Genomic DNA, 13,507 nt, shown 5'->3' with positions numbered 1-13,507 from the left:
TGCTGCCACTAGGGTTGCCGGCCTCCAGGTGGGGCCTGGAGATCTCGCTCTTTTGCAACTGATCTCCAGCTGACAGAGATCATCTCCCCTGGAGAAAATGGCTGCCTTGAACGGTGGACTCTATGGCTTTGTACCATGTTGAGGCCCCTCCCCAAATCCCTCCCTCTCCTGGATCCATCCCCAAAGTCTCCAGGTATTTTCCAAACCAGACTTGGCAACCCTAGCTGCGGCTGTACTTTAGCCCCAGAGCCAGATCTTCATTTAGGATCATATCTATGTCTCCTTGTTGCCTCACTGCTGCCATAAATCATGTTCCCTGTTGCTTCTCTGTTTCCAAAGAGTGAAGCAATAATATCATGACCCTAAGCCCTGAGGTTAGGGAGTAGAGCAGCCTGTAGACCTCAAGATAGTCTTTCTGTCATACACAGGCCTCAGGCCTACATATCCCAGGCACCTTCCAAGCTTCAAGATTGAACTGGGGGGAAATGGAGGCAGTGTTCTAACATAGAGCATACCACACTCTACACAGAGAGGGGAGGACATTCACTCTCTGAAGCTGAACTGTAGTGAGGCTGCTTTTGGAGAGAGTTAACCCTTGCCCCATGGTGGGGGGTGGATGTCTTGCCTGTTGGGATCAGGTATTGAGCAAAGACTAGGAACAAAGTAAAGCAGTCATATCAGGGAGCTTTGTTGTTTTCCAGCCAGCTTTGTTTCTGTGTGAGCTTTACGCTGTGTAGTTCTAGTGTCCTTATAGTAATTCTGTCCTGTTTTTATAACTCTATCATTTCTTAACTGTTATATCTCTCTTATATATAATTGCCGAATGGTAGTGGCTTCTGGCCTATGGGGTGGTGAGATTGCATGCGCTCCCTCAGCCATTGGCCTGCCGGCTGCCAGTCAAGACTACTGGCGTGCCATTGGCCGGGTGTGCTCCTCTTCCCCGCCCACTCCCCTGTCAGGCCCTGTTCTCTGTCAGAAGCTCTGTGTCTCCTGATGAACACAGTTCTCTTGCTTAGCTCCTGAGTGTGGGACAAAGGTTTCCCACAGTGGCTGTTGTGAGGACTCATTGGGTTGCCAGTTCCAGGTAAGGAAGCCAGTTTAAGGAAGCCAGAGTTTGAGGAGGGGAGAGGGGAGGCCTCAGCTAAATAGAATGCCATAGAGATCACCGGCCAAAGCATTCTAACTTCTCCCTCAGTGGCTCTTGGTAGGCAACCAAGCTTGGTTCTGCCAGTAAAGAGACAAAGGAACAAAACCTTTTCTACGGTTCTGTGAAAAACTCATTGGGCCCAGTCCTGAGTATGGTTGCCAGCTCCAGGCTTGGAAATTCCTGTTGAGTCCCCCCCCCAAAAAAACGCTGCCCTCCACAGGACCCACCCCCCAAATCTCCAGGTATTTCCCTACTCAGAGCTGGGAAGCCTACTTTCCCCTCAGTGCCTGCTGCTGGTCAACCAAGCTTGGTTTCTGTCAGTAAAAGGCCCTTTCCACACCTATTTGGGCCTTGGGAGAAAACTCATTGTGTCCTTCTACCATGCTGACATGACAGCCAAGGCTTCAGAGCACAGCAGAGGCTACAGGTGGTGGTGGGGAGATGGAAAGCTGAACAGTGAGGGGGAAATGAAGGTACATTGATGCTTGGCTGGGAAGGAGATAGGGTTGCCAACTCCAGGTAGAGGCTGCAGGTGGTGGTGGGGAGATGGAAAGCTGAACAGTGAGGGGAAAATGAAGGTACATTGATGCTTGGCTGGGAAGGAGATAGGGTTGCCAACTCCAGGTGGAAAATTCCTGGAGATTTGAGGGATGGCGCCTGGAAAGGGTGAGGTTTGAGGAGCGATGGGACCTCAGACAGGTATAGTGCCATAGACTCTACCCTCCAAACCAGCCATTCCTTCATGGGCAACCACTGTTGCCAAAATACAGCTGATGGTTGGAGATCACTCAGAATTCCAACTTGTTTCTAGATGGCATTGATCAGTTCCCCTGGAGAAAATGGTGGACTCTGTGCCCTTATACCTTACTGAGTTGGCCCCCCCTATGACAGCCAAAGTTATGTGGCAGTCAGGGCTTCAGAGCATGGTGGGGGCTGCTGGTGAGAGGGAGATGGAAAGCTAATCAATGAGGGGGAAATGAAGGTAGGTTGATGCTTGGCTGGGAAGTAGATAGGGTTGCCAACTCCAGGTGGGAAAATCCTGAAGATTTGAGAGATGGAGCCTGGAGAGGGTGAAGTTTGAGGAGGAGTGGGGCCTCAGACAGGTACAATGCCATAAACTCTGCCCTCCAAACCAGCCATTCCGTAATGGGGAACCACTGTTGCCAATCTCCAGGTGGGGGCTGGAGATCACTCAGAATTACAACTGCTCTTCAGATGTTATTGATCCATTGCCCTGGAGAAAATGGTGGACTCTGTGTCCTTATACCATGCTGAGGTTGCCATGGCAAATTGATTCTGAGTGCCCACGGCCTTGGCACTCTCCCAGAGCCTCTTTCTGGCGCTCATTGTATTTATTTCCACAATGGGCCTTATTCCTAGTTATTTAATAAACTGTTTCTTGTTCACTGTGCTTGGATTTTTCACTCTACATATCCAGTCATACATAAGGGCATGACCCGACTAAAAAGGGAGTTGCTTGGAGGGGGCGCAGGGAGCGTGCTCTGAGATGTCTCTAGTACAGCACAAGAACCAGAAAGATAGCAGTCAGTTAAGAGCCAGTTTGGTGTAGTGGTTAAGTGCGCAGACTCTAATCTGGGAGAACCGGATTTGATTTCCCACTCCTCCACCTGCACCTGGTTGGATGACCTTGGGCAAGCCATAGTTCTGTCAGAGGTGTTCTTGAAAAAAGAGCAGTTTCTGTCAGAGCTCTCTCAGCCCCACCTACCTCACAGGGTGTCTGTTGTGGGGAGGAGAAGGGAAAGGAGTTTGTAAGCCACTCTGAGACACCTTTGGGTAGTGAAGGGCGGGGTATAAATCCAATCTCCTCTTCTTCTTAAGGCCTTTGCCTTCTCTAGGTCTGAAGAGGACAGGAGGAAAGGAGGGTGTGTGTGGTGAGAAAGAGATCTGTGGAATGGAAGTCCTGTCTGTGGCGTGACTTGCACAGCCTCACCCTTTTGTGTGACAGGTATCAATGTAGTATCCTGTGTCTGCATATGGACAATTCTAAATATGGATATTGGATCAATAGATACACCAAATATGGTACACAGGCTGATGTCAGTGGACCAACTCAGTAATGATCTTTTAGGCTGCAAGTGACTGTGCCCCCTTTCATTGCTAGCTATACAATGTCTAATTCACCATTTCAGTCAGCTGTATTTCTGCAACACCATTTGTTACCTGCTGGGTTCTAAGATTGCAGCTGTCTTCCAATTCTGCTGTTGTACCCCTGAGAATTACATGGATACTGAAAGGATTAAAGATAAAAGAAGACAAATATAAATTACAGGCATTCGCAGATGACCTGGTATTTATCCTAGAAGATCCAATTACCTCAATACCTCACCTGATAGAAACAATGCAAACATATGGGCAAGTGGCAGGTTTAAAAATCAACTATAAAAAAACTAATATAATAACCAAAAACTGCACACAGAACGAAAGGGAACAAATACAAAGAAATTCCATGATGGAAATAGTCAAAAAGTAAAATATTTAGGTATCATAATATCTAAAAGAAATAATATGCTAATAGAAGATAATTATGAAAAGTTGTTGAAGGATATTAAAAAAGACTTTCAGATATGGAAAGATTTGAATCTATCATTCATGGGGAGAATTGCTACATTAAAGATGAATGTTCTACCCAGATATTTGTTTTTAGTACAAAACTTACCTATTTTGAGAAACAAAAATTTCTTTAAAGACTTGGACAAAATATTTAAACAATTTGTATGGCAAAAGAAAACAGCATGAATTCAGTGGAAAATACTTCAAGAAAAAAAAGAAAGAGGCTATATGGGAATACCAAATTGGAATCTATATTGCAAAGCAACAGCTATGAGTTGGATTAAAGAATGGCTGACTTTAGAAAATAAAAGACTGCTAAACTTGGAAGGACATAATTTGGTAGTGGGATGGCACGCGTACATTTGGTATGAAAAAGACATAATACATAATAGCTTTCAACAACATACGTTACACAGAGCTTTAATAAAAGTTTGGAAGGAAATAAAAGAGCGGTATTACGATAAAATACCTAAATGGGTTTCACCAATGGAATCATTTATAAAACCAACATTACTTACAAAACAGACAAATATAAAACTTTATTACATAGAAACATTTTGAAAACTCAGGAGGAATTATGCATACAAAATATAAAATTGACCTGGTGGGAAAATACTCAACTAATTACCAGATACAATAAAGATAAAAAGATTGGCTTCCAAGATACAAAAACAGATTTAGACAAAATTTGGTTGTCCTCAAGTGATAAAATGATACAGAAACTATACAAATTTCTCCTTGACAAATATTTACAAGATGAAGTAGTGAAGACTCCAATGATATCCTGGATGCAAGACTTTGGTCATAATATTGATATAGATGATTGGTCCAAAACATGGAAAATGCTAAAATTTACACGAGCAACCTCATATAAAGAAAACATATATAAAATGTTTTACAGGTGGCACTGGTCACCCAATAAATTAGCCAAACGCTATACAAACACCTCCCAAAACTGTTGGAAATGTAAACATAGTATAGGTACTTACTATCATATGTGGTGGAGGTGTAATATAACACAAAATTATTGGTGTAGAGTACATAAATTAATAAAAGAAATTATAGATTTACCATATATACCATAAAATTTCTCGTTAAATGTTACCAGATGAATGTAAAAAAAGATCAATATGTTATAACATATATGTTAACTTCAGCTCGTATTGTGTTTGCCAAATGTTGGACATTAGAGAAAATACCTTCAAAGGAAGAACTAATTCATAGGTTGTTGGATATAGCGGAAATGGATAAATTGTCATTAATTTTACAAGGAAAAGACGAAGATTTGTTTAGAGATAGATGGTATAGATTATACACCTGGTTAGAAAACAAGCATTGTAATAGATTCACAGTATTGTAATCAAGTTAATGTAACTGATACATGTATCAGTGATGATGTGAAATTTTTAAATAAAACTCTTTAAAAAAAAGAATTACATCAATACTGTACTGTTCTTAATTGGTTTCTATCTTTCCTTTAATGCATTGCTGCAAAGCACTATGTGCTTGGGACGATCCAAGATATAGTTCTCCCCCAAAGCTCCATCTTTGCCTTCAAGACTATAACGTAGCTGGGAGAAGGAAACTTTTCCTTTTATTTACATTGCTTCGGTTGCCTGTCTAAAGCTCGATGCCATTCTCTTGTGAAATACAGCCAAGTAGTGGCCCAGACTCCAGTTGTGACTTCTCCACAAAGCAATTTTTTCTGTCCCCTGAAAACTGTACATATTTTCAAAAAAACATTTATTTAAACTTTCATTTGATATGAATAAAAAAAGCAGTAATGTTTAAATGCAACACAAAGACAAACTTTCATGTCATGAAGATGCCAAGCATCACCAGCAAAACCAAATGTACCAAAAGTATAGTTAAATATTTGTCCATGGTATCACTTGTGGGAGGAGGGGGCATTTTCAAAGTGAGAAGTCCACTCTTTCTTACCAGAGGTGACACACTACATCACTCACGTTGGGGGCGTGGCCCCGATCGTCGAAGGGAAAACCCCTCCGACGATCAGGGCCACGCCCCCAACGTGAGCGACGTAGCGCGTCGCTTCCTGTGACGTGCGCACGCACCGCCGGAGAGCTCCCGGAGCCCGGCAAGGCTCCCCCGCCACCAAGGTAAGTACACTTGGCAACCCTACCTGTCTGCCATGGAACCCTATATATTGTAGAGGATTCTGGGATGGCGCTAGGGCATATACTTATCTCACAAGGAACACAGGCATGCCTCCTTGGTCTCACCATCACATTGTGCGATCTGGGAGAGCACTTCTGTACATATCCAACTGTCTACTGTCGTAAAGATCAGCAATAGTAACCATCAATAATCTGCTCATTGAGAAATCCTTGAGAAACTTCTGAAGGATCCCGAGATTCCCTATTACACAGTTTGAAAGCCAGTGATTCATGGTGATAATACACAGATCCGTAAGATCTTAGTGGGAACAGGATTAACAACAAATAAATCTATACTGAAGGCTGTAGTGAAAATACGCAATGAGCATCTTCCCTCATTCAAAGGGTAACCTGTAAAAGAGGTGTCAGACTGAAAAGTCACTTTCTGTTTTCTTCTAGAATTTATTAATGTTAAGTAAACAAAGTTTGAGTCCAGTGGCACCTTTAAGACCAACAGAGTTTTATTCTAGGTAGAAGCACGCACACTTCTTCAGGTACAATGAAATGGAAATTACCAGTCCATACATGTAGGTATAGCTACCCACCTGAATCTATCTTAATATTAAGTAAGAAATTGTAATGTTATATCTGTCTTCCTCAGATTTTGCCAAATTTTTGATTGGTTGCTCAATAGTAAGGCAATGCAATTTAGCACAGCAGTCCCCTGATGTCCTGTCTTGACCTGTGTAACTCATCCAGAGTTGTTCCCTCCACCCATTTTTTTTAAATCCCTTCATTTAACTCTCCTATTTAGATATTCAGAAGTAGTCATTCTAGAGCAATGGGGGGGGGGGGGAGGATTAAACAGAGAGGGATTCCTTGAGACGTTGCACCCTTCAGACTGAGAAAGAAACTACTTTAGAAATGTCAGAGATTAAATTGGCCTTTTTAAAATTCTAAATTGTTTCCTTAGTAGTAGTGTTACATTTGCTTAACTTGTTTCCTCACACATTCATACACTATTGCCTCAGTGAATTAATGAGAATGGCAAAGTGTTGTTTTTTAAAAAAAAGAAAGATGCATATTTCTGAGCTTGGGACCAGTGTTCCCTCTAAGCTGAGTTAGTGTGAGCCGGCTCACAGTTTTTTAGCCTCCGGCTCACACAATTTTTGTCTCGGCTCAGGAAGGATGGCTCCAGAGCAAACCAATTTATGCAGTAGCCAAATCGCTCGCTCACAACTTTAATGCCAGGAGCTCACAAAGTAGAATTTTTGCTCACAAGACTCCACAGTTTAGAGGGAACATTGCTTGGGACCACAGAAAGAAAAGTTACAATGTAGAAGCATACACCACCCTTGGAAAGCAGAACTGCCCTAGCAGTGGCTTTCTAGAGGGGAGGGCTTGAGCAGGACTCTTTGTCGTTAGAAACCAAGGTTAGGCTGTGACTGTTGCCACGATTTTTTTAATCTAGGAGCAGGATGGATAGTTTGATATTACTACCAGTATCATTATATATCTTTCCCCATTCTCTTAGAAGGGATGTTTGATTCTATATCTTTGACCTTGATACCTTCATTTCTGAACCTCACTGAGCTTTTTGCTTCTATAGGACAACCAGTTAGTGTGACTCTTCACTTATTCTTTTGTGTTTTTTTTTTAAAGGATTAACAAAATGTAGTTACCTTTATTTTACTGATACCTTTTTAAATGGTTGAGCTTAATTTTTTCTTAGTTTTGTTGTTTACCATTTTCTACTCAAAATATCCAAACACAGTTTATAAATGAGTGACAATATTTCTTTGGCATGCTGAACCTGAATATTGGCACTGATATAAGTGCAGTTGGACCCAACCTTGTATGCCATTTATTTGGCTTCTGTTAATGCTGTATACTTTTAAAATATCTATGTACTTCCTGAGCCTTTAATTATTTTTTTTGGTAGGTTGGAAAAAGAGAACATTCAGCACAGCTTTAGCAATGAGGCAAAGACCCGAGCCCTTCAGGCCCAGCAGAGAGAGCAGGAGCTGACACAGAAGATGCAGCAAATGGAGGCCCAGCATGATAAAACTGGTAGGTGGTAGGGAAATTAGAGCTTGGGCACTCACTCACAAGCCTAGCCCACGCCTTACTGTGAAATGACATCAGGAACACCTGTAACCTTTGGCTGGCCGAAGGGAGCAGATGCTAACTACACCGGAGATTCCGAATTACATATTAGTTAGTGTTTAAAAGGGAAAATGGAAAGTATTGCCCACTGTCTGTTGATTTCAGAGTGCTGCTATCACATCTGTTGCACCATCTGGATTATGAGTTTATTTACCTGTGTTCAAGAAACGTAAAGCTGAGAGGGACCACAACAAAGTAGAAAAACAAAGGACTTGTTTTTGGCTGGATTTTCAGGCACACATGTTATATAAAGAAAATAGCATCAGAAGCGCTGCAGGAAATGCTCTGAGCTTACAGTTAAAGTCTCCTGAATAGCATTGAACAGTTCCCACAGTACACACATTATAGCTACTCTAAAAGCTTAATGAGTTTGCTTCAGAATCCAAACTGGAGAAAAGCTTTAGCCATTAATCGGTACTTAATTCACTGTCGCAGCTGGATGTAATTCACTGGCTCCAAATTAATATGTTCCTTTATTTAATCTTTGCAGCCTCACACATTTTTAGAATTTGTGTATTCTATCCTCCTCAAATCTAGATGGATGTTTAATCTTTTGTAGTTATGAGAACCAGAAGTATGCAGTTTAAATTGATAAATATGGCAACAGCTGGCAGCTTGACTGGAACCTGATGTGTTTCAGTATTTTGGCTCAACTGGTCTGCAGTTCTTTACCCTTATAGTGTGAAAATAAAATGGACTTACAGCATTGTTGACAATCAGAATGTCATGTTTCTTTCTTTTATGTGTGTGTGTGTGAGTATAGTGAGGTTTTCCCATCTCACTCCTGGTACTTCCCCCTTCTGCTGTGGTCACAGGGACCCAGAGGTCTCAGAATGGGGCTGCCTGGGGTTACCTCACCCTGAAAGCCTGATACTGGTCTATGTCACTCTCTCTATCTGGCGCAGACCTTAGACCACTGTTCCTCCTCGACCTCTGCTGGTTGTCCCCTTTTTATCCTGTTTCCCACCTGGCTATTCCTTCCCTCCTCCTTCTAGTCCCTTGAGTGGTGGATTCTCTTGTCTGTGTCCTCTCTCTACCTTCTCTGTTGATTCTCCAGTGGTCAACCTTAAACCCTTCTGCTTTGGCTCCTCCTTGGTGTCTCTGCACCCTGTCTGTCCTTCCTGTTGTGTTTGGGTGTGGCTGTGCTCAGCATCTTCCTTTGTTCCCTCTGAAATTCCCATTTCCGCTAAAGGTAAGTACTGATCCCTGCTGGACCCTTCCCTTCCCTTCCCCACTCCCCTGGGTCCAGTCTTGTGGAGTCTCCTGCTTTGGGGCCTCAGGAGTCCTGCCCTGTACTTTATTTAGTATCCAGGGCAGGCTCTGTGGGTCCCCGGGAGGTGGGGTGCCATTTCGCAATGGTGGAGGCAAGCAAGGAAGCCCTTCAGCTGACGTTCCCTCTGGTTTCAGTCCCCTCGGCGGGTTGCAGTGTTGCTGGGGACCTGCCTCCTTCACGGCTGCTCTGGGAATGCCCGCAGCTATCTGTGTCTCTGTGGGCAGCATGGAGGCTTTCTGCTGGGACTCCACTTGGCTCCCTCGGGGTGCAAGCCACGGTGGGCCCTGTTGCTCCGCAATTAAAGTGGACTTCTTTGATGTGGCCCACGGCTTCCCCCGTTGCTCCACGGTGCCGGGGAAGTCCAGAGCCAGACATATATATATCAGAGGTGAATCCTTTGCTTTTTAGGTCCACATCAGAAATATAGCATGAGCTCTAGATCTGTGCTAACTGTGCATATGTAATGTGTAAGCAGCATTGTTAACAGTGAATATAGATACGTTCTATATTTTCAAAACCAAATGTGTCTTAAACTATTGGCAGTTCACTGATCCTGCTGTTAAATAAGCTTGCAGACTACAAGTATTGCTGATCACATCAGGAGTACAGAGAATCATATACAGCATTCTGTTTGCTTATTTGTAACCCCATTCTCTAAGTATGTATATGGGTTATACAAATATTTACCTTTTTGCATTCCTTTAATGGCAGAGGAAACAAAACAAACAGCTTTACCTAAACATCATACAAATGCCCCCATGTACAAATGCTTTTGGGGCTCTACCCACTGAGATGTGACAAGCATAACTGAAGTCCAATTGACTCATAGCCTGGTTATATGGGCTATCAGTTTAATAGGCAAAAAGGATAAAGATTTAGAATTGCATGTATAACACATAAGGAGGAGGAGGAGATTGGATTTATACCCCGCCCTTCACTACCCAAAGGAGTCTCAGAGCGGCTTACAATCTCTTTTCCCTTCCCCTCCCCACAACAGACACCCTGTGAGGTAGGTAGGGCTGAGAGAGCTCTTTCAAGAACTGCTTGTGGGAGAACAGCTCTGAAAGAACTTTTAACTGACCCAAGGTCACACCAGCAGCTGCATGTGGAGGAGTGGGGAATCAAACCCAGCTCTCCCAGATTAGAGTCCGTGCTCCTAACCACTACACCAAACTACCAAAATGAAGTAGATGGATTCTTTGAGCAAAGTGGACTTGTGTAGATATTATATAAATCCCCAGTTTACTTACAACAGACTTGAGTTGTGGGTTCTCCTGAATTCCTGCATGTGGAGGTGCCTGATTCAGATTTTTTGCATGGAGAAAGGGCCTCTGCCTTTCCTGCAGTGCTATTTTGCTGACTTGAAATGGGCTGGGGGAGGTATTATTTAGCACATGTGGGGCATGTCTTCCCTGCCCTACCCATGGATATTCCCGATGGGCAAATAGCATTGCATAATGTATGAATCAGCCCTTGGGATACTGATATGGCTCATGGTGGACTATCATAACAAGCAAATGTATTCTCATCTTATTTTGCTAGTTATCATTAATTATGTAGCTAATGAGTTGTTCACATAGTGCTACATATATTACTTTTGTTTTCTTAGCCAGTGTTCAACTACTTTGAACAATGCAACACGCAAGGTCAAAATTCACAGTATTCATCCACAGCAACACAAAGTTAGATATGAGGATTCCTTGCTTTAATGCATTATACTTTCCCCCTTGTTCTTTCAGCATCTAGTACTCACTGTCACAGGGTTCTGTGCTGTCCGCAGTGCTCACTGATTGAGAATATTTGGAGCTCTGAGGTTGGATGTTATCAATATGCAGATGGAACCCAGCTCTGTATTTCATTATCTAAGTATCCAGATCTGTCAGTCTTGGTTATGAACACGTACTTTCAAGCTGTGGTCAGGTGGCTAAGGCAGAACAAGCTAAAGCTGAATCCAGAAAAGAGAGAAGTAGTGCTGGCTGGGAAGGCTGATGTTGTAGAGGTATTGCATCCACTTTTTATGGATGGAATGGAGTTGGCTTTTATAGAACAGTTAAAATCTTGGGGGTGCTCCTGGAACCACCCATGCTGTTAGAAAAGCAGGTTGGCACAGTGGCCAAGTGCGCCTTCTATCACTTGCATCTAGTTCATCAACTCTCTTCTTACTTAGGTTTACCTGATCTGGCCACACCGATCCATGTTTTTGTAAACTCACAGATGGGCCACTGTAACACACTGTGTTGGTCTGCTTTTGACGACAGTCTGTAAAGTGCAGCTCGACCAGAATGTGACTGCCCAGTGGGTGCCAGAGGCTAGCCAATTATAAGGTATCCTGCTTATCTTGAAACAGTTACATTGGCTGCCAGTTTCTTTCTGAGTTGAAGTCGATGCTGGTTGTGACCTTTAAAGCCCCTCATAACCTTGGACCCCACATATCTGAAGGACTTGTCTCCTTCTATGTTCCCGTGCTTCAACTAAGGTCATCAGGCTGCTGTCTGCTGGCTGTTCCTCCACTCAGTTGGACACCACTGGCATGTTCTGCACCCATATGGCCAGCTTAGGGCAAGTCTTTCACCTGCCTGATCTTGATCAAGGCCCAGGACTCTGCCACTCTGTGGACTAGGATCCTTGGTGAGGGGAGCCCCCTCACTGGAGATCTTTAGAAGACACTGCAAGGTAAGCTTGTTTAGCCTGGATTTTGATGTTGCATGAAGCCACCTTGAGCCAAGAAGGAAACTGGAGTATAAAATTTTAAACCAATCAATCACATTTTCCATTTTTCACCTCCATATCTCTGAAGTAGGCATTTTTATGGAATTGTTCTTGCTGTTTCATTGAACATAAAAATACCTCAGTGAGATCCACATTTCTTCTATTATTTTGATTTTTTTTGGGTAAAATGATAAAAAATTAGCATAACTGAAACTACTCATGGCTTATTTTAGGAATGTTCATTGCCAAATATCGTAGCAAGTTGTTCCTGACTGATGCTCTTGTTCTTTTTTTTAGAGTGAGATGAGATAACGATTGTTTCCACCTGTGTGCCTTTTTGGTTCTCTTGCACAAGCCCTTCGTAATTTTTGCTAGGACTCATCCTTGAATCCCATCTTCTTGTTAAAGCCTTCTACGATCACTTACTGGGATTAAAATGAACAAGAACACTAAGGAAACAAAGGAAAGATCAATAAAGAACAATAATAAAATAAGCAGCTACCTGTAAATACAAGTAGGGATGGGCATGAACTGGGAAAATGTGGTTCGGTTTGTGGTGTGCCTGGTTTGCAAACCACGAACTTTTAGGGGCTAAACAAATTAGTTTGGTTTATGACACAGTAGAACAGCCCCACTGGTGTGCTAGAGACACCAAGCTTGCAGGGGATCTCCGGCTGACTCTCTCCTACCTGCCCTTCAAGTTCGGTGAGGATTGGATTTAGGGGGGCTGAGTTACAGCCCCCCAAATAAGGTGTCCCCAGGAAAGTGCTTTCTGGGAAAATGACGGGCACAGGTTCAGGAGATTCAAGAGGGTATAGAACTGACCCTGTGCAAGCCAGAGGTATCAAACTCACAGGGAACCCCACCCTGATGGTCCTCTACGTGCCCTCCATGTTATGTGCAGATTAGACATAAGAGGTCCAAGTTCTGGTCCCCCAAAGAAGTTGCCACCAGGAAAGTGCTTATGTGTCAGGTAGCCCTGTCATGGATCTGGAATGTGGAGGGGGTTTTCTTCTCCTCGTTCTCAGCTCTACCCTGTCCAGCCACTGTGTGTTATCTCAGGCTTGACCTTGGAGTCTCCAGCTGCAATTACTTGGCTGGAAACCCAATGGCTTATGCTGGCTTTGCCGCTTGGTTGATTTGTCGCGCACGCGAAGTGTAATCATTGGCTTCTGCTCAGTTGGGGGGATGTTTCATTTTACTATAAGTCGGAGGCTCCTATACCAAAGGCTATTCCTGACACAAGCTGTATACGTGATCACTAGTTCTGGATCCATCAATAAACACTTATCTTATGAGGCCTTGTGTGGTGTGATCTGGCTAACGACCCTGAAATTATGGTGGACATGTCAGGCGCAGGTTCAAAAGTGTATGGAATGGACCCCACTAAGCTACACACACTAAATGCACAGGGAACCTCACCCTGCCTCCAGCTCCTCTACCACCTCTCTGAGTGGATTACATTTCTAGGGGCCCAGTTACAGACCCCCCAAAAAGGTCTCCTGAATTTATATCCTCCCACTC

At 43.3% G+C, this 13,507-nt stretch overlaps 1 protein-coding gene across 1 annotated transcript in view; it reads left to right on the top strand.

The window, feature by feature from the left end:
* SDCCAG8 (serologically defined colon cancer antigen 8) overlaps nucleotides 1-13,507 on the top strand; it is a 174,917-nt gene that overhangs the window by 75,241 nt on the left and 86,169 nt on the right. Inside the window, exon 13 of the mRNA XM_015424563.1 lies at nucleotides 7,778-7,905. Within this exon, the coding sequence (XP_015280049.1) occupies nucleotides 7,778-7,905 (128 nt within the window). The remainder of the gene's footprint in view (nucleotides 1-7,777; nucleotides 7,906-13,507) is intronic.

The sequence above is a fragment of the Gekko japonicus genome, unplaced genomic scaffold (assembly GCF_001447785.1).
Source record: "Gekko japonicus isolate JY-2015 unplaced genomic scaffold, Gekko_japonicus_V1.1 scaffold392, whole genome shotgun sequence".
Classification (NCBI taxonomy): domain Eukaryota; kingdom Metazoa; phylum Chordata; class Lepidosauria; order Squamata; family Gekkonidae; genus Gekko; species Gekko japonicus.
Note: the sequence above shows the minus strand (reverse complement) of the source record. Positions and strands in the feature narration are given on the sequence as shown.